This window comes from Arachis hypogaea, chromosome 3, assembly GCF_003086295.3.
Source record: "Arachis hypogaea cultivar Tifrunner chromosome 3, arahy.Tifrunner.gnm2.J5K5, whole genome shotgun sequence".
Lineage (NCBI taxonomy): Eukaryota > Viridiplantae > Streptophyta > Magnoliopsida > Fabales > Fabaceae > Arachis > Arachis hypogaea.
The window spans coordinates 132465762-132490524 of NC_092038.1; the positions used below are offsets into that span (position 1 = coordinate 132465762).

At 36.4% G+C, this 24763-nt stretch overlaps 3 protein-coding genes across 9 annotated transcripts; 1 reads left to right on the forward strand and 2 right to left on the reverse strand.

Moving 5' to 3' along the window:
• The first annotated feature begins 1520 nt into the window (after positions 1 to 1520).
• Positions 1521 to 5150, forward strand: LOC112791746 (inorganic phosphate transporter 2-1, chloroplastic). The gene is made up of 3 exons (XM_025834698.3): positions 1521 to 2556; positions 3300 to 3491; positions 3866 to 5150. The coding sequence occupies exons 1-3, from the start codon at positions 1867 to 1869 to the stop codon at positions 4706 to 4708; spliced, it is 1725 nt and encodes a 574-aa protein (XP_025690483.1). The 5' UTR covers positions 1521 to 1866; the 3' UTR covers positions 4709 to 5150.
• A 220-nt stretch (positions 5151 to 5370) lies between these two features.
• On the reverse strand, positions 5371 to 9567 carry LOC114927432 (beta-arabinofuranosyltransferase RAY1-like). Of its 2 annotated transcripts, XM_029297228.2 has the most exons (6): positions 9377 to 9567; positions 8918 to 9270; positions 8534 to 8786; positions 7721 to 8458; positions 7371 to 7617; positions 5371 to 7254 (listed from the first exon to the last, which is right to left on the reverse strand). In XM_029297228.2, the coding sequence occupies exons 1-6, from the start codon at positions 9380 to 9382 to the stop codon at positions 6821 to 6823; spliced, it is 2031 nt and encodes a 676-aa protein (XP_029153061.1). In that variant the 5' UTR covers positions 9383 to 9567; the 3' UTR covers positions 5371 to 6820. The 2 variants fall into 2 exon arrangements, with proteins under 2 accessions (XP_029153061.1, XP_072083603.1); XM_072227502.1 differs by lacking the exon at positions 9377 to 9567 and having other exon boundaries at positions 8918 to 9370.
• A 713-nt stretch (positions 9568 to 10280) lies between these two features.
• LOC112782954 (uncharacterized) lies at positions 10281 to 17146 on the reverse strand. 6 transcript variants are annotated; one of them, XM_029297230.2, is made up of 12 exons: positions 16470 to 17146; positions 16254 to 16296; positions 15317 to 15742; positions 14425 to 14741; positions 14149 to 14331; positions 13893 to 14075; positions 13698 to 13772; positions 13541 to 13607; positions 12315 to 13422; positions 12183 to 12239; positions 10937 to 11011; positions 10281 to 10775 (listed from the first exon to the last, which is right to left on the reverse strand). In XM_029297230.2, the coding sequence occupies exons 1-12, from the start codon at positions 16875 to 16877 to the stop codon at positions 10730 to 10732; spliced, it is 2988 nt and encodes a 995-aa protein (XP_029153063.1). In that variant the 5' UTR covers positions 16878 to 17146; the 3' UTR covers positions 10281 to 10729. The 6 variants fall into 6 exon arrangements, 4 of the variants coding, with proteins under 4 accessions (XP_029153063.1, XP_072083627.1, XP_029153064.1 ...); XM_072227526.1 differs by having other exon boundaries at positions 16263 to 16296; positions 16470 to 17144; XR_011877515.1 differs by having other exon boundaries at positions 10937 to 12239.
• Between the last annotated feature and the right edge of the window lie 7617 nt (positions 17147 to 24763).

Sequence of the window (24763 nt, forward strand, 5' to 3'; positions counted from 1 at the left end):
AACCGTATTACAGTAGATTTATTATTATTTAATATTATACAAAACAATATACTACTAGAGAGGATGTCGTTTGGACCCATGATATTATTACTCTTAATGTTTATGTATTTTCATTTTCTTTCAAGATCCATACTATTGCATTATTTTTTGAATTTGAATTAATGTTGATGAAATATCATTCAAAAGCATGTTGTTCTATTTTTTCGGTCTAATTCATTACAATGACTAAACATTACGGTCCAACTTCCTCCAAAAGTTGTTCTATTTTTTTTTTCATTTACAATGAACCCGAAGTTCATCAGTAACCCCACAAATAGCCATATTCACAAAAGTGTCCAACCCAAACATCTAATCATAATTAATCATAGCTTATAGTTAATACAATCATCCATCTAATTTCAGCAGCATCCTATCACTCCTGCACAGAAATCAGTTCTTGTCTATGCGTGTTACACCCAACACCACACACGTCCTTCTCTCCATCATGACAATTCATTTTAACAGCTGCTGAAATTTTAGACATTCAACACCATAGAAACGTACAAATCAAAATAGTTATTATTGTTTGTGGGACTTGATTCATGCGAATTGGGGATTCTTGCTCACCAAATATAGCCACAAGTTCACAACTCAGCACATTCTCTCTATTTCTTTTTTGTGAAAAAAATTTCTTTTTTTTTTTCAAATTTTTTTTTTGGTCTACAAATTCTTAGGTGTGACGTTGGAGCTTCCTTTAATTTTTGGTCCTCAGTGTATAAGCTTGCTCAATGTAAGCATATTGGATCTACAGAGGGCTAAGCCCATTTACAATGGGGCAAAAGTGAAGAAGAGGCCCATTTATTAGAAAAATCATGTCTAATTTTTTTACCAAGTAATAAATATCATTAATTAACAAAAAAAAAAACCTTAAAACCAACTTAAATGGACGAACTCACTCGTCCGCTTAAACAAGTGTCGAGAGTTTATACATGTAATAGCTCATTGGCCAACAACAAACCTAAATTAATAAGAAAAAAAGGTATATATGTAAAAAGTTTTAACATTTTGAATGGTAAAAAAAACTAATTGGAGAATAAGCTCATGTAAATTTAATACACCTATATGTTGATATGTATGTAATAAGAATTAATTATGTTGCGTGTATATTAAAATTAACTATTAAAATTAGTCAATAATATAAAATGTATATTTAAATACAAAATATACATTAAAAATAAGTTAAACAATACATATATTTAACATAAATATATAGCCAGTGATTTTAATAACTGATGTGAATGTACAAACAATATTTTTAAATAGAAACCAAAATAGATTGTTACTATAAGAAAAATAGCAGCATTAATATGAACAAACTGAACGCATTAATAAGGAATGTTAGACAATGATTACTAGACATATATGTATTTAACAAAAATGGCGATTCTTGATTGTATAGTGACAGTGATTTGTCACATGATCTGTGAACGTACGTAACCCATGGATAAACATATAGCTTATCTCCCCTTATACTAACTTACAAATTTGATTTATTTAGAACTTGAAAGAATTGTCAATGCAAGTTCATGCGTAGACGTGTAACTCACTCGGACACACTTGCACTATTTGAGAGAGGATAATGGTTCCTTTTTCTAATTTCAAGTTTCAACCATAAACATTGATTTTTTTGTTGCTATATGGTCTAAGGATATATGGTTGCTGAGGAACAATCAACAATCACCACTCATTTCTTCCATTAACCAAACCAACATTATTCCCATCTTTCTTTCTTTCTTTCTTTCTTTTTTTCCTTCTCTCTTTCTTCAATCATGGCCAAGCTTCCTGAATAATCCAATTCAGATTATACTAGTTACTTACAAAGAAGACATGAATCTCTCAGCTTATCGCCTCTCTTCAACAAAATCTCCTTCTTTTCTTCCAAGAACTTGTTATCATACCAAAATAATCAACCCAACCAGTACCAACACTCTCCAACAAAAGCCTTCTTTCGCCATTCTCAGGTTCAAAGGAGCTTCAAATAATAGTAAACTGTGGGTGAACCCTTTCGCTACCTTATCATCTTTCGCAGAAGGGGAAGAAGAAGAAGAACTGAATGGTCAGCATTCAACAGCAACAGAGAACAAGGAAGAAAAAGTAACAGGTTTTGCACAAGCCTTCAACATTACTTCACGTACAGCTTCAGCTATCACAATATGCATGGCAATGGCTGCACTCACACTCCCACTCTTCATGGGATCTTTGGGACAAGCTTTGACCTTCAAGACCAAGCTTCTCTCTTACGCCTCTCTCCTCTTCGGATTCTACATGGCTTGGAACATTGGCGCCAATGATGTTGCCAATGCCATGGGCACTTCCGTCGGCTCTGGTGCCTTGACTCTCCGCCAGGCCGTGCTCACGGCCGCCGTCTTGGAATTCTCCGGGGCCCTCTTTATGGGGGCTCATGTCACAAGCACAATGCAGAAGGGAATTCTTGTCGCTAATGTATTCCATGGAAAGGATACTCTTCTCTTTGCTGGCTTGCTTTCTTCTCTTGCTGCTGCTGGTACTTGGTTACAGGTAAAAACTATAAATTTCATGCGCTTTCTTATCTCAATTCCAGTAATTAATTAAATATACTATTATTTTCCTACTTGCAATTTGCAATACACAATGTAAATTGCAAACAAGTCCTTTTTTCTTTATTCAGTGTGATTGATAATGTGAATTTTTCCTAACATAGTACACTGTTTCTCCAGTTGTTTTACTTCAGCAACTAGAGTATTAAAGAATTATAAGTAGACAAAAGGGAAAGCTAATAACAAGATGCCTAGTGAAATTGTAGTTATCGAAACATCTGTTATTTGAATAACTCAGCTGGATTCAAACACCAAAGTCAATGAATCACTTTTAATAATCTTTTTGCTATTGGAAAGACATTGGTATAATGTCCCTTGAGTATAATTTGGTACCAACATATAAAATGTGCGGCTACTTGATTATTTGTCTAGATTTTTTAGTGTAACATGTATGATATGTTCAATGCATGTTCAATGCAGTTTGTCTCCTTTTTCTTTCCCCCCCCGCCCCCCTCAAGATTCACAATAGTGTTGCTGTAATCAGAAAGTTAACAAAGGATGAACAAAAAAAAAATCAACATTAAAATTGATGATGATGTACTTTTAAACATAGTTTTGTTTATATTTACAACTATAAAATGACCCTTTTTGACAGTTACTAAGGAAAAGAACAGAACAGAATGATGTATGCAAAGAAGCAATGCATTTGAATAGGTATTTATGTTATGGTTTTGTGCAATGCAGATTGCATCATACTATGGTTGGCCAGTATCTACTACACATTGCATAGTGGGAGCAATGGTGGGGTTTGGTCTAGCCTATGGAGGTGCTGGAGCGGTTTTTTGGGGTTCGCTGGCGAGGGTGATTTCTTCTTGGGTTATCTCACCACTAGTGGGAGCAGCTGCGTCATTTCTTGTCTACAAATGCATCCGGAGGGTATGCTCTTTAATGCAACTTGCAAAACATTCAAGGTTTTAACTTCTGCTGATTTGGTTTCTATGATAGATGATACTTCAGTAAAATTAATAATCAAAGTGTTAAGAAAAAAAAGCAGTAAAACATAAGGCTTTTATAGAGTAAGACAGATAATTTACAACTAAGTTTAGACTACTCTATCTGTTTTACAATTATGACATGGGAAATAGATTTGATAGTCACTAGTCAGCACAGATTTATAAAACAATCTTAATATTTGTGATTTGTGATCTCATGCTTCTACCAATTACAGAAACTTTTTAATTACAAAAAGGAGATCATGAAAACTGCTATTTAAGGTTTCCAGAATCTTATGAAGTTATTTTGGCCTACAGTTTGTGTACAGTGCACCAAACCCAGGACAAGCAGCAGCAGCTGCAGCACCAATTGCTGTATTTCTTGGAGTAACTGCCATTTCCTTTATGGCATTCCCTCTTAGCCAGAGCATTCCTTTGGCTCTGGCACAGGCCTTAGCTTCCGGAGCGGCCGGTGCTTTTCTTGTCTACAGAATCATCAGAAGACAACTTGGACATCTTCTTGCCAAGTCAAACACTCAAGAAGAACATCCTGAGACCACAGAAGACACTACTGTCCACCAAAACATAGGAGGATTACTATCTGATGTTGCAGGTCCAAAGGGTACTCAACTGGAAATAGTTTATGGTGTATTCGGCTATATGCAGGTCCTCTCAGCATGCTTCATGTCGTTTGCTCATGGTGGCAATGATGTCTCCAATGCCATAGGTCCATTGGCAGGTGCACTAGCTATCCTTCAAGGTGCTGCCAAAGGAGGCACTGCTACTGAGATTGTTATTCCAATCGATGTTCTTGCTTGGGGAGGATTTGGAATCGTCGCGGGGCTAATGATGTGGGGTTATAGAGTTATAGCAACAATTGGGAAGAAGATAACAGAACTCACACCAACAAGAGGTTTTGCTGCTGAGTTTGCTGCAGCTTCTGTTGTTCTGTTTGCTTCAAGGTTGGGGCTACCAATCTCAGCAACACACACTCTTGTAGGTGCAGTTATGGGGGTTGGGTTCGCCAGGGGTCTCAACAATGTGAGAGCAGAAACTGTGAAGGAGATTGTGGCTTCTTGGGCAGTTACTATTCCGGTTGGTGCTGCGCTATCTGTGTTATACACATGGATCTTGACTAAGATTTTGGCCTATATTTTATGAGTTGAGTTCAAAGATGTGAAGAGTAGCTTGTGTTTTTGAGATCAATAAATTCATCTTAGTTGTGCCGACTTTCACATGATTTTTTTTGTGGTATGGATTGGAGATGAGGATTGATGTGGCAGCACAGGCACATTGGGATAGGTTCTTAACTAAGTTGGTGAGGGATGAATCTTTTATGTTTGGATCCTAAGCCAAGCCTGTGATTAGTTATGCTGATTTCCCATCAGAGATGAACTTACCAAGATAATGTGTGACAAGTTGTCTTAGTAGGTTCATGTTACAACTACAGGTTAAAATCCAAGCTTCAGCACAAGTATTGGAAAATACATTATATCTGTACTTAATAGATTCACATTAACATTTTTTTCTTCAGTCTATTTCTGTTTATTCGATTGTGTTTCTAGACTTCTTGATGTTATGAAAATTTTGCAAGAGTAGTAAATCAGGCAAGTAGAGCTGAAGTATGAGATGAGCTTTTTTAAGAAGAAAGAAAATTTGTTGAAGATAAACAATGCAGCTAATACCAAAGTAGTAACCAGTAACATCTAAAGTGGTGTAAAAAATTGTCCGGTTCAAATTTGGCATTATAATCCATATTCCATGCAGGAAAATAAAGAAGATAAATTTGAATATTAACATTGAGTGTGATAGAGATATCTGAATTCAAAAAGTAGCAGCTGAGGCATTGTTATTCCAAAATTGATTCTACATTTTTACCAGTATTTTCATGTAAATTGCACTACACATCTCCCTCATTTCTAATAAAGTTTCTATCTTATGCATAAGTAAACAGTTTTATCAAATACAAGGGTGGAGATGAGTTTTAATTTTATTAAGAAGATGTAGCAGGACCTATTAGAAATCAGATCCGTGAGATGAAATCAGTAATGAGTGGCAGGCAAGGCATAATACCATACCAGAATAGGGAGTTACACAAAAGAAAAAGTAAAACCTTAGCAAAATATCATGGTGATAGCTCTTTCACACTTGGGAGGCTTGGTTGCCATCCCATACTTCTATATGATCTTCCCCTTGGGAGAGGTGGCACAAAAGGACTCCTCCCCTTTAGCCCTTTTCGTCTCGAACAAGGTCTCGCAGATCTCTTCTCCTTAGGGACATAGAAGTCCCTTGCAGAGGAAAAAAGAGACTGTTCTTCCTCATCTCCACCTTGAGAACCATCCTCCATTGTGTCCACTATCTCTTCCTCGTCATCAACTAGTCCATTTGCCACTTTGGCTTGCCCTTTGTTGCATTTTCCACTTGGAGACAAAATTGTCTTTGTTTCCAACTTCTTTTGGCCTGCAAATCCATTTGGCATTTTCATGTTGCCATTCTCCTTGGTGAATGTGATCTCATCATGTGTCTTTCGGCCGGCTACTCCATTCTGAGCTTTGAGTTTGTGTCCACTTGGAGACCCGGCCTTTTTGTCCATCTTTTCAACCGCCACCACCCCATTCGCCCTACTGGTTTTGCCTTGCGCCGGAAACTTGCGTTTGAGCTTGTCCACATCCTTGAAGGAGATTAAGATGTACTTGTGACCAGGCTGCAAAACCTCTCCTTCATTGAGCACTGCATTGTGAGGATCTTTGAAGACTTGTGGCAGTGCAATACACATCCCATGATGCTTTCTCATCAACTTTGACACCGGAACTGCATGTTTGTACAGATCCTTTTGTCCACCTACATGCTTTATCTTCACAAATAACTCACTTGATCTTGAGGTTAGCTCTGAGGAAGCCTTGCTTCCTTTGGCCTTGTTTTTTTTCTTGTAATCTTTCTTAGTCTCCTCTACCAGGCCTAACTTGTGAACAACACGCTTCAGCATAGCCTGCAACCGAAAGTTTTGCAGCCTATCTGATCCAACATGGTAATTTGGGAGATGATGTTAGGTAGCGGAAGAGCGAAAGCAAAGAAAATGACATTTATAGTATGATTTACCACCAAATATCATCTTGTTTTCAACGGCCGGCTATGAAGCAGTGATGAAACCAAGACATTCAAAATTCACAAAAAAAATTGAGGCATGGCTTTTAGCTCTGTCTTCTTGGATGAGAACAAAAATTGTCTCTAGATTAGATAAGAAGGAATTGAATTGGTTCATCAAAATTAACTTCATGGTTTTATAGTGTGCCAGCTCTGCAGGCACATCCTTGTGCCAGAGTCATACTCCCACAAACCTGACATGACTTGGCGCTCAAGCTTCTTCAACCTCCCACTGATCCAGTTGTTGTGGATAATGAAGCATCCTTTCTTCAAACATGCTGCACTCACATTCTTCTTCTGCCACAGATCTTGGTATGCACCATTTGGAAAAAGGTCTCTATCTAAGAAATATACTGTCATGTTTGTTTCGGATTCAACACATCGATTATCATCGACACGGTTGGATCCTCCTGTTCCACACAGCATGTCATAGAAGCTTGGCTGCTCAGATAAGCTTGAAGTTTGTGCATGCCTCACCACTTTCTCCATTGCAGCAATGGTTTGACCATCAGAGTGAGCATAATAGAAGCCAGAGTTCAAGCGTCTCGGAAGGTTTATTGGTCCTGCATAAGCAAAAACAGAATATCATTTTTAAATCATATTAGAAAAATTGAAAAAATCTTTATGCATTCTTGTTACTTGACTCTTTTATTTTCGAGTGAGATTGAAGAATAAGCACCTTTTTTATTGAATTCATCAGACTGTGCAGCAAGAACAGCAGGACCAAAAGATTGAAGCAAGGGAAGTGGGTTTTTGAACCAATATGTATCCACATCACTAAGAAGAACATTGTAACCTAGCTTGAGTATCTTTAAGACCATTCTTGACTTCACTTTTGTCACCCTCTGGAAGCACTTTGTTCCAAAGTGACAGTCATCAAAACTAATATTACTTGGTGCTAATGGATCTTTGAAAACTGGAATTCCCTATGGTAACCAAAAGCATGGCAAGGGAAAGAGAAAATTTGCATTCAGATACAAAGGTACTACTTTGAAATATAAATTTTTCAGGCAGAAAATCAACACACACCTGCAAGATGGAGAATTGATAAGTTTCCTGATCTAGAGCACAAACAATGAAGTTTTTAATGGACAGTTTTCGCAATCTGCAAACCCAACTCATCAGCATATCCTTATAGCTAAATCCAGCAGTTGTGAGAACAATGGTTTTGGTTTCGTCCGCCGAGATAGAAAGGAGTGATTCTAAAGAGAAAGGAATCTCCAGAGGCTCTGAAGTTTTCATTTGACCCTTTAGAGAGCAATCCAATATTCTGATGATCTGTGATTTCAGACAAGCAATGCAATGCATGGTGTTTTTCTCTAACCAAGAAGAGAAAATATTTTCCTTCCACAAGTTCAGTTTTCTATTGTGTCCAATCGGATAAACAATGTTCTTATCAGTGTCAAGAATAATGTATTGTTTATAAGACTTGAAAAGTTTGGGAATGCTAGAATAATTGGCTTCACTGAAGAAGAATGAGCCATAATGTGCACCTAAATGAGAATTTCCAATGTACTCCCATTCCCTATTTTCAATATCCTGGTCACCATTCAGATGGAAACTTGTGATGGTCAAAGTAGCATCAAACACAAATCTGAACTCAGATGACATTGCTTCATGAATAAGCCAATTGTTGTGTATACCCTTATTGTACAAGAAAGGAGGAAGAACTCCATTATGTAGAGGCGCATCATTGTTGTTCCATGCAATGATCATGCTTGTGTAGCATTGATTCCCCTGCCAATTCTGCTGAAGCATTTTCTGAATCTGAAAGACCAAGCAAAATTCAATATAGTATGTTCAACGAGTTTGTTGATCAATCATTGAGTTAACTTTTGTTACCTCATGGATCTTCACATGTTCCCCATTGTCTAGTAGCCAATGTTTCCCAGAATTGTCCAAATGAAATGGGAAGTGAGACACATTTTGTGATGAAGCAACTAGAAGCCAATCATGGTCAAGTTCATAAGCATGGTTTAAGGTGGAGATGAATCCGGAAAGGATAACAGTTTCAGGATCAACAATGACATATATGTCTGATGTGAATGAGTGTGATCTTGCAATCATGGAATGAAGAAAAGGTGTACCAAGGAAGCTGGAAACATAAATGAACAAACATGGATTAGAGGCCAAAATGAAGGAATGTGCTCCAAGAGTATGCAAATATTTCGCCTAAGCAATCAATATCAATTCATAAATACTATAGTTCAAAGTTAACAAACATACGTGAAATCAATGTTGGTATCAACCAAAACCCGGGAGCCAAAAGCTCCAGAAAAAGAAGCAACAGAAGGATCCTTGCTGAACAAAACAACACCAACATTTGGAGATAGAGCAAGCCATGATTGAATAGCCAGTGACTGCTTTGTCCCAGTGGAGCCCTTAAAAGGCTTAGGAGCAGTGAATATGGTAATCCTCAAACCTGTTGAATCCGATGCGACGTTGTTGTTGAGGTTGGAGATAGTGATTCTGCTGTGATCCTTATTGTGCAAAGGTAGCCTCTGAGTAGCATAGAGAGAAAGACCAATCAAGACTAACCCAGATAGCCAAATTGACCAGAGCTCCACCTTAAAAGATTCCTGCCAAGTCAAAAAAAAATAACACAACATTGACATGTTAGAAAGTAAAATGAAGGACATGCTATGACATAGAAGAATGCAATTCAAGTAACAGAAGAAAAAGAACCTTCATGGTTTGTGTTGTGTTAGGAAGAAACTTTGTGATGGTTGTGTTCTGCCAAGTCTTATTGAAAAAGAGAGAGTGGTGCTTTAACTGAAGGAAACAAAGAAAGAAATTGCAAGCGTAACAAACCCACTAATAACACATGTGAAGTTTGACGTGACAAGCACGTTAATTCGGATGATAACAAATGAATTAATATATTGAATTTGGATACAAGAGTTTAAGCTACTAGCTGGTCAAAGGTCAAAGCCGATATTATTTATATGTGAACAAGTTTCAAGAGTTACGAAATCACGATAGTAGGGGGCATGGCATGTGAATTCTTAAAATTCACTTCAAATTAGCTCATCACCTAGGCAATTTAGGTCTTAAGAAATATATAACCGTACAAGCAACCTTTATTTTAGTGATGGTGACACTTTCATTTCATGCGAAGGAAAATATGAAAAAAACGGTCTGTTTATTTTATTCTTGACTTTTGAAATTAATTTCTGAGGCTACACTTACAAAATAGTTCCATTTTAAATTTGTCAAGCGTCTATTATTTTGTAATTTCCTTTTAATGATTTGTTACTGTTTAGAAAAATGAAAGCTTAAATTTCATTCTGACAAACAAGAAGGCCTTCTAGTTACATTTTTTTTAAACATATGCTAAGCAAAGCTTATTAATTATTATGCTTTTTTTCTTATTAATTCGCAAGAAAAGTATAGTCTAATTTTGATATGGAAATAGTATCTTCCAAATCGTATTTCACTTTTTATATGACAGAACACTAGCAAGAATAAACATTTCAATGACATAATAAAGCATCACTGTCATTTTAAACCGATTAAATGAAATAGAATAAAAATAATTTGACACAAAATAATTAGAATAACAATTTGCAGGAATATAAAGTAAGAAAACTAACATCAAGAGCAAATCAAATTAATGAATAAATTATCTGAAACATTCAGGCTTCAGCCACCACATCGGGCAGCATCGGAACACATTCTAATCTATCGGATATTTATGTAAGAATTAGACATTGAGAGAGGAGGGGGGCTAAATAGTAAATACATACCAGAAATCTAGTTGAGGACACAGCTATGATTTCCTGTTTTTCCTTTTTACATGAAGAAACATTACAACACATATCCATATGTAGCCCAGTCTAACTACTCTTCTCAAAGAACAGTGACAAACCAGGGTTCAAACCTACAAAAATGGGACAACACGTGTCCTCTCCCAAATATCCTCATCAAGAGTCCTTGCAAATAGCAAACATCACAAACTTCGCTCTGAACACTTCAAATTTATGTTTCTCTTGCTTGGAACCTGTAGATGTAATGCCAATCATCTTTTCACCCTGGCATTCATCTTTGCCGCCGAACAGGTGATCTGGATCTTGACCTCCTTCCTCTGCATGAAAAGCGCACACAGTAAATATACAAAGCAGCATTGTAAAGTAAACATGAAGAAGCTTGACAAATTCACCTGAGTTATTTATTCTTATATGATGATGGAAGTTTTTGTCTCAAAAACATAAAATCTTAATCTTGAAAACTTATATGCCAACAAACCTGGAATTATCAAGAGAAGAGTAGGGAGAATGCCTGCGCTGAGAACGCTTGCTATAAGGAGACCGCGAAACTTGTCTAAAAATGAAACCACCGTACTGACTTGGTGAGTTAAAAGTGAATGTGTTTATCATAAAAATGTACTCAACCTGGTAGTGTCACAACCCCATTGGGAGTAGCCTATAACCATTAAATCTTTTTTCTGTAACTTCTGAATAAAATTAGAAGATACAATCAAAAGTTTACCAGATCTTAGAACCTCAATAATAACTAAAAATCTACCAACAACATACTTCTCTATCCTGATTAGATGCAGGGGATAAAGTCCTTAATAACCACATGCAAATAAATGCTACATTGTACATAAAACTAAGGGTTTTCTAGCATTTCTGTCAGTGATCATTGGCGGATAAATAGAAATAACATGCAGACTACACTAATCCATAAATACAAAAAAGATTATATTTACTAAACAATAAACCAACAGAATGTTAAGTATGAGCTTCAGAATCCTAAAACGCAACACAAATGTCAAGCCTAAATTTGATCAAACGAATAAAATAACTAGCCTATGGTACACAACAAATTATAACATCAATTTCAGAACTTCAGTAAATGTAATCTCATAAGTTCCCCAGCAAATGCATACTAATGATAGAAACATTTATCTATGTACATATATACCATAACAAAAATATAGACAACCAGAATATTTTATCACCAATAGAAGTAAATAAATGATTACACATGAAACTTGGCAAATGACCAAAGTTGAAATCCATAAACAGTGCATAAATAAGTAGTACAATCATAAGTAAAGGTAGTATGCTGATTTGTGAATGTATAATGTTCCAATTTTGCTAAACTGATAATTATTAGTGAACGGTGGTAATATACAACTTTCTGGTCTTTATGATGTCAACAGAATCCTTCATCACAAAATTAAGGGATGAAGTTAATCTGCAGGCCGTAAAAAAACTGACCCAGATATAAAACATTAAATGCACAAAAGTGGATAGTTTCATGGCAACTCATACACAGATGCACAGAAAGTATAAGAATGGCAATACAACAAATAGACTACTTTAGACCAAATTTTAGCACAGATCATCAGTTAAGTAAAGCTGTTTGTCGAACCACCACGATTCTATAAGAAACACAGAAGAAAAAAAGAAAACAAAAAAGAAAGAAGGGCGAGAATAAAAGTAAAAGAGCATTCCCCGAGTTAAATGTGAATATAAAATAATACCTTCTCTTAGACCTGACTGGAGATGGTGATAAGTCCCGTCTTCTTGAATGTGGCTTCCTGCAATATAGAAAACGAAATGAGGCAACATGTGATAACAAGCTAAACAAGGTTTCAATGGAATCTGTTCTAAACCTTTTTGAGCCATCTGAACCTTCACCGCTTGAAACACCAGAATGATTAACAGCATGGTCCCTGCTGGTTCTGCCTCTACTGCCTACTGAAGATGAACGTCGTCTTTTGTGCCTATCAGGGTTGCTTGCATCTTTTTGCCTAGATTTATGTTCCCCCTTATCCTTTGTATGTCCCCTTCTCCGGCTAGTATCTTCAAAGCCACTACTTCTATGGGGCTTGTCTGCTTCCTTCTTATCATCCTTGACATCATGAGAGGACTTTTTCCTCGACTCTGATTCCTTTGCCTTCTCTCCATGCCGTAAATTGAGCTCCTTTCTTTCTTTTGCCTCACTGTTGTAATCTCTTTTTTCCTTTCTCCCGTGTTTCTCATCCTTTCTTCTATGGATCTCATCACTTTTTTCATCTGTCCCAGTCTTGTTAACATGTACCTCCTTAACAGACTCCTTTTCAGAACTCCTATCATGTCGGTCATTTTTCTCTGATCTTCTTTTGCCTTCCCTAACTGGATTATCATCTACTGCTTTCTCCACGGCAGCATTCTTTCCAGGCAATTCAGATTTTGGTAACCCTGAAGAATCTTTAGAACTAAGACCATTAAATCCATTGTGGCTTCTTTCCAAGGCTTCAGTCCTCCTATTATCTTTAGAATTCGAATTATCCAATTCTCTGGGCACCTTATTACCCTGCAACTGATCAGTAGCAGCCCCGTTGCTAATTCTGGGTTGTAATGAGCCGGTTTTGACCGGCTTATCCTCTAATTTTGTTTGACTTCTTTCATGCTCTTCAAGTTGAGAGCTGCTATTAACAGGGAAATTATTTGTATCTTCCAAACTTTTCTTGAGCCTTGACCGATTAGTAGCATCTTTTGAAGGAGTTGGCACACTGGAACTCTCAATTTCATCATCTCCATCATCAGCATCAGAACCATAATTTCCAAGACCTAAAACATCTCCAGGAGAACTGGAATTAGATTTTTCAATGGCAACATCATTCTCGAACTCCTTTGCTTTGACTGGAACTAGAACCTTTGCAGATGCCTTAGGAACTTGAACTGATGATGGTGGAGATGCTGATGGCTTATGGTTTGAAGTGGCACCATTATGACCCACTGCATACAAAAAATTTAAAACTTACATATTAAATTTACTAGACCATGAAGTTGGCACATAATCATTTGTATAGATATATATTTAAAAGGAGAAAAATAGAGCGCATCACACTATCACCTTCAGCAGTCAGACCATCTTCATCAAGAACTTTTGTTGCAATTTCATCAAATAATTCATCAGTAACCTAACAAGAAGATTCAATTAGAACTACCATAAACTACTATCTGCTACCTAGATAGATTTTAAATGACAGTAATTTACTTATTAAACTAACCTTTAAAAGAACTTCCGTAAGAACTCTCTTTATTTCTAGGTTGATTGCTGCAGTTCTAGCTGCTTCAGCAAGATCCTACATATTGAACACATTAGATCAAATTTGATGAGAATAATGTTCATGTAAATAACAAAACAGAAAGAATATGAAGGGAATCATTCTGTAGAAGCAAACTGCAATGGCAGAGAATGGAACCTCTTCATCCTCCTCCTCATCTGATCTAGAGGAATCAATGCTCTTGCTATCTGTCTCATCACCCTTTGCATACGTTTTACCAATGCCATCGTCCACAGATGTTTCCGCTTTTGGGTGCTCTGCAGAAGGAGCAGCAATGACTGTTTTCTTTATTTCCTCTCTAAGCCAGTTAGGGACTGAAGCCTGAAAAATAACAACAAAATGAGGTTTGATGATGCATATATTGTCCAAGAAGTAACCTATGCAATATAATTACCTTCTTTGGACGTTCTGGAACACCATATGGATCAGCAGAGAAAGCTGCTGTAGGGTGAACTGCAGCTCCTGTGCTAAGAGCAAAGGGTGCACTAGTTGGGGGAATTGCTGGAGGTAGTCCAGGTCCTGGAAACCTTCCAAATGGTGGTGCCACATGACCAGGACCAGAAATAGAAGGATCATGCTGTTAAAATTACCCGAGTGTCAGGCTATGTACATTCAAATGAATACATATATGTATCTATGTAAGTAGCAAAAATGGTGACAAAATTAAGACCTGTGGCCCAGAGGCAAGAATTGCAGGTATTGGTGCATAACCACCGGCAGGGGCCACTGGAGCAGCCCAGTTGTTCATAGAAGTACCCGAATCATGATGACTATAAGTCGACTGCATTTGCAGGTCACTATCATGACTAAACCTAGGTGCAAAGTCTAAAGGTTGATCAGCAAGACTGATAGCAGGGTCCACTGAATTGCTGCCAGGTGCAAAGGTTGCTTGGAGAGGAGGTTGCACATGCTGTTGTTCTTGTGATGAGGAAACCGGTGGTGGGAACATTGTGTATGATTGTTGAATATGCTCAGCAGCCTCCTTACCTGTATATTAATATCCAGGTTACAACAATGGCAACAACAGCACTTTTCACACTATGTGAGTTCAGCTATATGAGTCAAGCAAATATAGTTTACAAATAGGATTCAAGTTGTTTCACGATGGAGACGGTTTCCAAGGAGAGTCTTGAAGCAGTTTTGATAGTTTTCTTTTTGGTCATCTCTTCGGATTCTGATGGTTTTGAATTTTGCTGCAGGCATTTTTACCCTTTTCTAAACTTTCGGTATCAGTGGTTTTTGGAATTGGGTTTCTACATGTACCTTACCCTCTCTTGTATTTATTCTTATAATTATTGATATTTCTTTTTCTATTTAAAAGGAACTTATAAACCCATATTAGTTGTCTATAACAAAATAATTGCAATAGGCTGATCACATATCTCGCTTTAAAAGTTAGGAAGGATGGGGTTGAAAAGGATCTTTCTTTGAAGCAAAATGTAACAGGTTCACATCACATGTACTTCAGTATAGGGAAATGTTAGAGAATCATCTACAAGCCATTTCCACAGTATGTGAACAAAGCTTCACTGGCAATTTCAACATGCTAAATAAATAATTACCTGTAACAGAACTATAACTAGAAGGTACCTCCTGCTGATGAACTGATGGATTTGTAGGCAAGTTTCCCTGTTCAAATGAAACTGTTGGATCTCCAGTGTTGGTTCCATCTCTAGCACCATATGAATGTCCATCTGAAGTATATGAGGTCTCCAAACTGATAGATGCAGCATCCTGGGAATGTCCTGAGAGCCGTTGTGCAGATGCATCCAAGTAGGAAAATTGCTGATAGGTTGATGATGGATGGGACTGGTTTTGAACATCGGTATAGCGTGAGTCAGCAGATTGCTGATACTGGTCATGATAATGGTTTTGCTCTTGCACTCTTCCAGCAGGTGAAAAGTGTGACTGTGGATGCTGACTTTCCATAGTAGACTTAGCAGCCCATGCTCTGGCCTTAGCAGCCCAATCTTCTTCATTATTTTGGGCTATTATTGCATAATTATTATTATTATTTAAGCAAAGATATACAAATTGGAAATTCAAAATAGGAGGGGGAGAGAGAGAAAGAAAGAAAAGGAAAGCAAGTTTCCAAAAGGCAAAATGGTGGCATGCAATGGCACACATGAGTCGAGGGAAAATAAAAGAGAGATGCTACATTGTTATCATTTAAATGACTAAATGCAAGCCAGTTATTGTTGGTTACAAACTATAGACGAAATTTTGATCAAGACATCTGTTCTCTTCTAGAGCAAAATTCAGTGCCAACTCAAAACTCGCCGTAGTCTTATGGTTACAAACAAAATTAAGGCCACAAGATGCTGAAATATCTAGTAACAACACACAAAAACCGGCACAACATTGCATGCAAATGCTTGCCTCTCAATTCAAAAACGTTTCAGATCCCTACTTTTCCACTGAAGATTTAAACAAACAATATATAAACTCTTTTTAAAAAAAAAATTGATCCTCGAATAAAAAGTACAACAACTAACTAACCAGGATAACCTTGGTTGGCAGGCCAGCTTGGGTTGCTCCATTCCTACAAAAAGTAAGAAATTAAAAAATGAATGAATTAAAACAAAAGAAAGTGTAGAACCAGCTATCAACTAATCAAACTTCAGAATAATCAAAGTAGAAATAAGCCCTAGCCAACAACCAAGAAGAAACAAAACACCAATACTAAGAGAGGGAAAAATAAGGTAGAATTTTCACCTGATGATAGGGCTGCTGAGAAACGTGGGAGTGAGGGGTGAACTGAGGAGGAGGAGGAGGAGGAGCGTGAGAACGAGCGTGGGGAAGGGGAGGAGGTGGAGGCGGAGGAGCATGGAACTGGCTGGGATGGTAAGGGTAAGGGTTCGACGAAGGAGGAGGTGGAGGATACGATGCCGCCGGCGGATAATGCTCGGCGTGTTGCGGCTGCGGAGGCTGAGGCCACTGCGGAGGAGGGGAGGGGGTCTGAGAAGGGTGGTGGTACTGGAATTGAGAGGAGTACCATGGTGCTTGGGGAGGTGCAGGCTGACGCGGCGGGAGCGGCGGCGGAGGCATCTGGTGGAAGTGGTGGTGGGGATCAGGCGGGTGGGGAGGCCTGATGTAGCCGTGGGACTGCTGGAAGGAATCCATGAGGAGAGCGGGGATTTGGGAGAAATGGCGCGCGTATAAGGTTCCAGAAAATTAGAGAAGCTCCGATTTGGATTGTGATAGGGTTTTGGTTTCGATCGCAAGAGAGGAGAAGACGAAGAAGAATAAAGTCTTGGATGAAATTGGAAGAGGGTTCAGCCACTCCCCGTGAGGACCAGCGCTTCCGAACATAAACCTTTCGCTTACTCTCTCTCCTTCTAGTAGCAAAATAAAAATAAAAATAAAAAGAGGGAAAAAAAAACAAACAAACCCCTTCCTTTTTATCTTAAACATAAATAAATTTGTTGACAATTAAAAATATAAAAATATAAAAATATTTTTTATTTTTAAATTTTTTATATCTCATTTTATTCAATTGATTGATATTGTTTAAAAAATTGTAATCTTTTTTATTTCATTTAAAACTAATTGAGTTTTAATTAATTACATTTTAACTTAAAACCTTATATTTTTAGAATTTTTAATATTAAAATTTTAATATTTAAATCTGTATATAAAATTAGGAATATAATATAACTTCTTACAAATGTATAAACTCTTAAAATATATCAAAAAATAGTTCTTAAATTTATAAGAATTATAAAGACTTATATCGTTATAAATACTATCTAAGTCATAATCATGGCTCTAAAAAATTGGGTTAAATCAACTTGTCAGATCGGTCCAATCACGAATCGAACATCTTTATAATTCGGCTTAAAGGAAAATAAAATCACAAATCTAAAATTTATGCGTAGATGACTGAACCATTCAGTTAGATCGAACTAGGATCCAACCGATTTTACTTAAATTGTGCCATTTTTAAGTTTAATGAAAAAAAAACACTTGAAACCTACCCAGCTACCCTATCTTTTCCTTTTTTTTTTTAGTTAAGCCCCACTTTGGTCTTTGAGATTAGCGAGTTACATTGATTTAGTCATCGAGATCCCAATTGCACTAAATTAGTCCTTCAGATAGAAAAAAATACACCACGTTTGTCCTATCCCCTTTTTCCATCACCGGAGCACTGACGCTGTTAGTGATGTGACCAATTCTTGCCACACTAGACACAAAGAAACGGCGTCGTTTGTAATTTGGCGTTAAACACCCCTTTGAACGACGTCGTTTGTGTGTGCTAAGAAATAAAACGTCGCCACCCCTCTTTTGTCTCTTCTCTTCGTCTTCAACTTTTCCATGAGTGATGCAGAAAAAAAATTCTCTCTTCCATGAATGACATAAGTTAGTAACTGGTAGCTGTAATAGGGTTTCTGGAGGCCATTGGAACACGACGTACACTGTACACTTTGTCTGGAGAGTTCGTTTGTCACTGCAAGGATCTTCTGTTTCGTCATCAAAGTTAGTGAGAAGGAGTAAAATTTTATTTTTTCAAATTTTATGGAATGCTTTGATGTTTGTTGATCATGGTTGATTGTTTTGTATATTGTCAGTCCACAATTTTTGAAGTGGATCATATGCTAGATTTTATTTTGATGTTTTGGGTGACTCTATTTAGGAATTTTTTTATGCTCTTTTTCAATGGTAGAACAATGAGTATCTTCTCATGATTGATAATAGTGTTTTATTTTGATATTTTTTTGCCATTTATGAATGTTGTTGATGAAAACTATCTTAAAGTGATCAGCATGTGTAACTGGTGTTGAAAATAAATTCTTTTGAACCATGCAAATGGATGTGCAATTAGATATTATGTTTCACCATGAGAAAAAATTTTAGAAAGATAAAAAAGGATAACTATTTATTTGCTTGATAAGAAGGCATATGTTGGTGACATTGATGTAGGTACTTTAGATGTATTTTGGGTGATAAATTATTATAAATAACTAGTATATGATAAGATGGAAGAATGTTGGTTGCATGTTCCTAGGAGGAGTTTAGACAGTAGTTTGAGAGTTCTTAATTCTGATGATGAATTAAGAGAGATGTGTTTCATGGCTGAAAAGAATGATGGACTGGTTGATGTTTACTTTGAGCATGCAGTATCATCACTAGAAATTCTTGAAGGGAAGGAGATTATTATTTATGTTGATGATGACCATGATGAGCTCAGAATGGTTGGTGATGAACTCGGCAATGAACCCCTATCAAACAAGATCCTAAACCAAGCTAATAAACCCACTGCCTCTGCTGATAAGACTCCATTATCCAACAACTATGAATTAACAAATCTTAGTGCTAATAAGCCCACTGCCTTTGTTGATAATACCTCACCACCCGACAACACAAAACCAGCAAATCCTGGTACTAATAACCCAATATCTCACAACAATGAACCCATTATCACATCCAACTCTAATCCTAACCAAGCTACTACTGTAAAGCCTATTAGCAAGACTCTTCCAATTATCCCAAAAACTAAACCCAAGTCAACGGCCAACTCAATGCCAAAACCTAATACTATATCTTCTTCCAAGCCCAAGCCAACTCAAAGTGTGTGTCCAAACCTAAAATAAACTCAAAGCCCAAATCCAACACTAAAGCCTATTGCACAAGGTCTATATCAAAAGTGAGGCAAGTCCAGCAACCACACAAGAAAAAATAAGTTCTAATATTGCCTTCTTCTAAAAATGAACACACCACAAAGAACAGTTCATATGAATTTGGGAGAGATGATAGCTCAAGTGGTGGTGACATAGTTGGAAAAAGTATAAAGCCAAGAGAAGATACTTTAAGTTTAGGCATGCACCTGGAGAAACTTATGCAAAGTCTAAAAGGAAGTTAATTAATGATGATGATGCATTGGTGGTGGATGATAAGGAGTGTGAGGTGGACTTAAGTTTTTTACAAGTTCCTGTCATAAGAGATGAAGATCTGGACAATGCTTTGGACCCAGGAACAGAATCTGATGAGGCCAACTCTTGGTACTCCGAAGAGATGAAGATTCCCCCCTTTAGAAGAAGAATTTTTAGAAGAAGAGCCTGATGACGTTTTCTTAGTATTTAGAGATGGTATTTGGTTTAGTGATTTAAAGTTTAATACAAAGTATGAGTTCAGAGAGATAGTGAAGGAGTTTACAATTCAAGAAGATAGATGGATTCAGTTTATTAAGAATAATACTGTGAGATGTAGGGCTGTGTGCAAGATTGAGGAGTGCAATTGAGTGGTTTATGCCTCACGGGATCATGAGAAAACATGTTGGCAAACTAAAATATTCAATGACGACCACACGTGTCCTAGAGAAGCCACCAACCGAGTTGCAAATAGGAATTGGTTGACTAGCAAGTTAGTGAAGAAGGTTAGGAAGTATCCTAACTTTAGACAATGTGAGGCAGTTGTGTACTTCAAGTCTAAGTGTGACCTGGTGTTAAATAGAAGTTTTATTTCTAGAGCTTTGGCATATGCTAGAGCTATAGTATATCGAGGTGAAAAAGTCCAATATATAATGGTGAGGGACTACGGTGAAACACACTTAAAGTGTAATCCGGGATCAACAGTGAGAATTGACACCATCCCACAACCAGATGGAGAGGTGATTTTTCAGAAGATGTATGTTTGTCTTAGTGGCTGCAAGAATGAGTTTAAGGCAGGGTGTAGACGACTGATTGGATTAGGCACGACATTCTTTAAAACACAAATTAGAGACCAGATTTTATCAACAGTGTGTCAGGACGTAAATCATCACATATATGTTATAGCTTGGGCAATTATAGATGTGGAGAACATAGAAAATTGAAAATAGTTTTTGGAGCTACTCCATGAGGATTTTGGAAACTACAAAAAAAAAAAACAAATAATGCTTTATGAGGGACATGCAAAAGGTATATTCGTTAATCATCTTTTTTTCCTTTCATAATACATTTTATTATTCTAAAATGGTTTCATAATTCATATTTTTTAATGTTTTCAGAATTCTTTGAATGTAGAATTTTTTTACGAGAGATAAAAATACATGACACTAATTAAAATGAATTAAAGTTATATCAATTTGGTTACTTGTTATTGCTGTTTATTTTTCAATTAGAAGCTGGATTATAAGTAGTGTATTTGAGCTTGCTGTTCAGTTGTAAGATTTCAGGTTAATAATTGCTAGTTAGTAATGCTATTCAATTATTTGTTACATGTTAGTCTGAAAAGGATTTACTTTCTGAATAAAATATTGTGCATGGGGATAGTTATTATTCCATGTGAGTAGTCTAACATAGAGACAAAAATAGGAAACAATTTAAAGGTAGGGGACCATTTCAGATTCATTAAACAAATGCTATGGACTATTATGGGCTCATTTATTGTTTCTCAAGGACTATTTTGTATCATAACAAAAGTTACTTAATTGTTGTGTTCGCATGCAGGGCCTGATTTCTGCTGTTCAGGAGGTCATGCCTCATGTCCACCATAGATTCTGTGTGTGGCACTTATGAAAAAACTTTAACAAGCAGTGAAAAGATTTAGAATTAAAGGAGGTACTCTAGGAATGCACAATATCAACCACATATCAAGAGTTCTCTGATAACATGAAGAAGATTAAGAAAATTAATGAAGATGCTTGGAATTACTTTAACAAGTGGCCTAGAGAATCATGGACAAAGTCAGCATTTAGTCATAGCCGGAAGCTTGACAACATCTGCAATAATGCATGCGAGGTCTTTAATGCAATAATTAAAGAAGTAGGGGCCAAGCCAATCATCACTTTATTTGAGGAGGTCAGAATGTTTGTGATGAGAACGATAGCTAAAAATAAGATTAAGCTTGCCAACCATGTAAGGTTAAGCTTCCCAAGATCAGAAAGGAGTCTAAAAATTGGATGCCAATATGGATTGGAGATGATGAGTATGAAAAGTTTGAAGTGCATGGATATCCAACAAACATGGTAGTGAATTTGGACAAGCGGCTGTGCACATGTCAGTTTTGGATATTAACAGGTAATTAACCAGCATTTATATCCTCTTTTTTGCGAATAATTAATACTTTAATGATACATTTGTTTGTTATTTTCTTTAGGAACGTCTTGTGTGCATGCTTGTGCGGCTCTTGCAATGGTGAATAAGAGACCTGAAGATTTTTGTCATAAGTAGTTCACCATGGACTCGTATAGAGACATTTACCCATTACATAAATTTTTTACCTGGACAAATTTTTTGGGGGAAATTTGAGCACAATAGGCCACAAACACCAAAGACAAAGAAAAAGATTGGATCACTCACAAAAGAAAAGGAGAAAGGATACAGATGAGGACAATGGAGGAAGTAAAAAATATAAGTTTATTGGGGTCTTAAAGAGACAACTTAAACCCTTCACTTGCAGATACTACCTATAGAAGGGACACACAAAGAGGGATTGTCCAAAGAAGAGAGCAGCTGATGGTGCAGCTGCAGCTGTCGCTGTTGCTAAGACAAAACCCAATGCACAAGGAAATACAACACCAGGATCAACTGTTGATTCAAATTCTGTTGCACCAGAAGCTGTTGATGTTCCTGCTCAAGCTCCTCCAGATGTTGCATCGATTAATATCCAGGAAGTTGATATCGAGCTTTCTCAACCAAACTACTCAAATGCACAACAGTCTCAAGAGATAGTTACATTTAGTTTAACAAATCATATGTAAAATTATTGTGCACAATCAGCCTAAATTTATGTACTATTTAAATGAAATAGGCTCCACCTATAAGGCCATCCAAGTTGCAACCAGAAGGAGGTTCTTACTACCATCAGGATTGGTCACTATGGATCCACTATAAGAAACAAGCTCAGGCACAGCTTTCAGACTGACCAGCTTCTTGAAATTTGTCCCAATGCCCGACTTCAAGCCACCGAGAAAGAAGAAATGAAGATGTAGTTGATGGCAGTAGACCATTTTGAATGATATTAGGAATCTTTTTGTGAATGATACTTTTATTTTGTGGCTTAAGTTTATGGAAGTAGACTATTTATCTATTTGAATACATTATATGATCTGATGGCAGTCTCTATCTTTACTATTGGTGTATTTTAAATTTAGAACTAGTCTTTACTTTTGTGGGAAAGTTGTCACTGATATGACAAGGGTTTGACTTGTTAAAACTCATTGTTACTTTTCTTGAAACCTATTGATATGGTAATATATTATTACTATTATTATGACAAATTGTTCTACATTTAATTATGCTATTGTAGATTTTTTTTGCAATATTTTTCAATAATTTTGTTGGATGACAAAAAAAAACTTGTTTTATGTTTATAACAGGACTAACAACTTGAACATTTGACAATGACACTTTTTCTTTCTTCTACTACACATTAACCCTAAACACATTAAACAAAATCATGCTCAAAATTTAAATACCAACATGAAACCAGCAACAAACATTATAAACAGAGCCAACAATAACATATACAATTTTTGGGTTCTAACTTCAGTTTCTAACTTCTTGATTCTCCAAGCCAAATTCATCCTCACTTGGTCAACATCCTCGGTAGAAGTTACCCTTCTACCGACATCTTCTTCTCTAATGTCAGCTCAGACAAATAAACCACACCACCTCTTTTCCTTGACATTGTAGTTAGGACACCCAAAGAATAGTTTGTTAGGGTTAGTCTTTGTTGTGGACCACCAAAGAACAGGACGGTAGCGACACCCACATCACTGTAGAACACTCAATGCTCTGCTTTAACTAAGAATCTTTGTGTTAGACCGCATAGAACTCTGACTCCTACTTGCAATCATGATCCTAAAATCAGAAGGGTGCACAACGAGTAAAGAGATGAAGAACCAGCAAAAAAATGGGAAGAAGATGAATAAGTAAATGAAGCAATTTAGGTTATAAAGGGGACGAATACCAAATTGGAGCTAATCAGTGCTCCAGTGATGGAAAAAGGGGGAAGGACTAACGTGGTGCATTTTTCCAATCAGGAGGACTAATTTAGTGCAATTGGGATCTCGAGGACTAAATCATTGCAACACGCCAATGTCAAGGACCAAAGTGGGACTTAACTCCCTTTTCTTTAGTTCAGACTTCAAAGTGTCACGCTCAGACACCACCGTCTTCGTCTGGTTGTAGTATTCGAAGTTTCCAATCCACCAATTGCAGCTTTTTCTTCGAACTCGGTGTGTTAGATTCTGTTCTTCGTTTGTCAGCAACAACTTCCTCCAATCCACCATCGTCATGCTCGTCGCCTGACTTCCGTCTCCGTTGCACTTCTGTCTCTCTGCTCAGAAGTTAAAATGAAGGTTTACAATTCTGCTAGTGCAACTCAAATTGATTTTTTTCGTTTATATTTTATTTTTTATTATTGGCTTTTTATTATTTAATTTAAGATTCTATTGCTTGTAGTGCTATTTAGATTAAATTGTTTAATGATTAGCTCTGTCCATTATTACTATTTTGTGCTATGTTGTACTTTATTTTGTTAATTTTTTGTGCTGTGCTAAAAATAATTTAGCTGAAATTATGCTCGTTACTACTACTTATTGTTAATTTTTGAAAAATTTTATTAATTTTTGTTAAAATTATGCTGAAATGATGTCATTACTAATGCTTATGGTTAATTTTTGAAAAAATTTATTAATCTTTGTTAAAAATATGCTAAAATAATGCTCATTGTTAATCTTTAAAAAATATTATTAATTTTTGTTAAAATTATGCTGATTATTATTGCTCATTGTTAATCTTTAGAAAAGTTTATTAATCTTTATTAAAACTACGCTGAAACCTTATTAATACTTGTTAATCTTTGGACTTTTTTTTATTTGACTTTTGAATTTGTATTTTGCTAAGATTATAAGACTTTAGTTGATATAATATTTTAAATATGGATGATATTTTAATATTTATATTAGACTATAATTATGTTTTAATATATTTGTTTATATTTTATTTATAATTTTATTATAAAACAATTTTTTTCGATTAAATTGGTTGAACTAATAAACTAGTAACTAAAACGGTTCAATGATT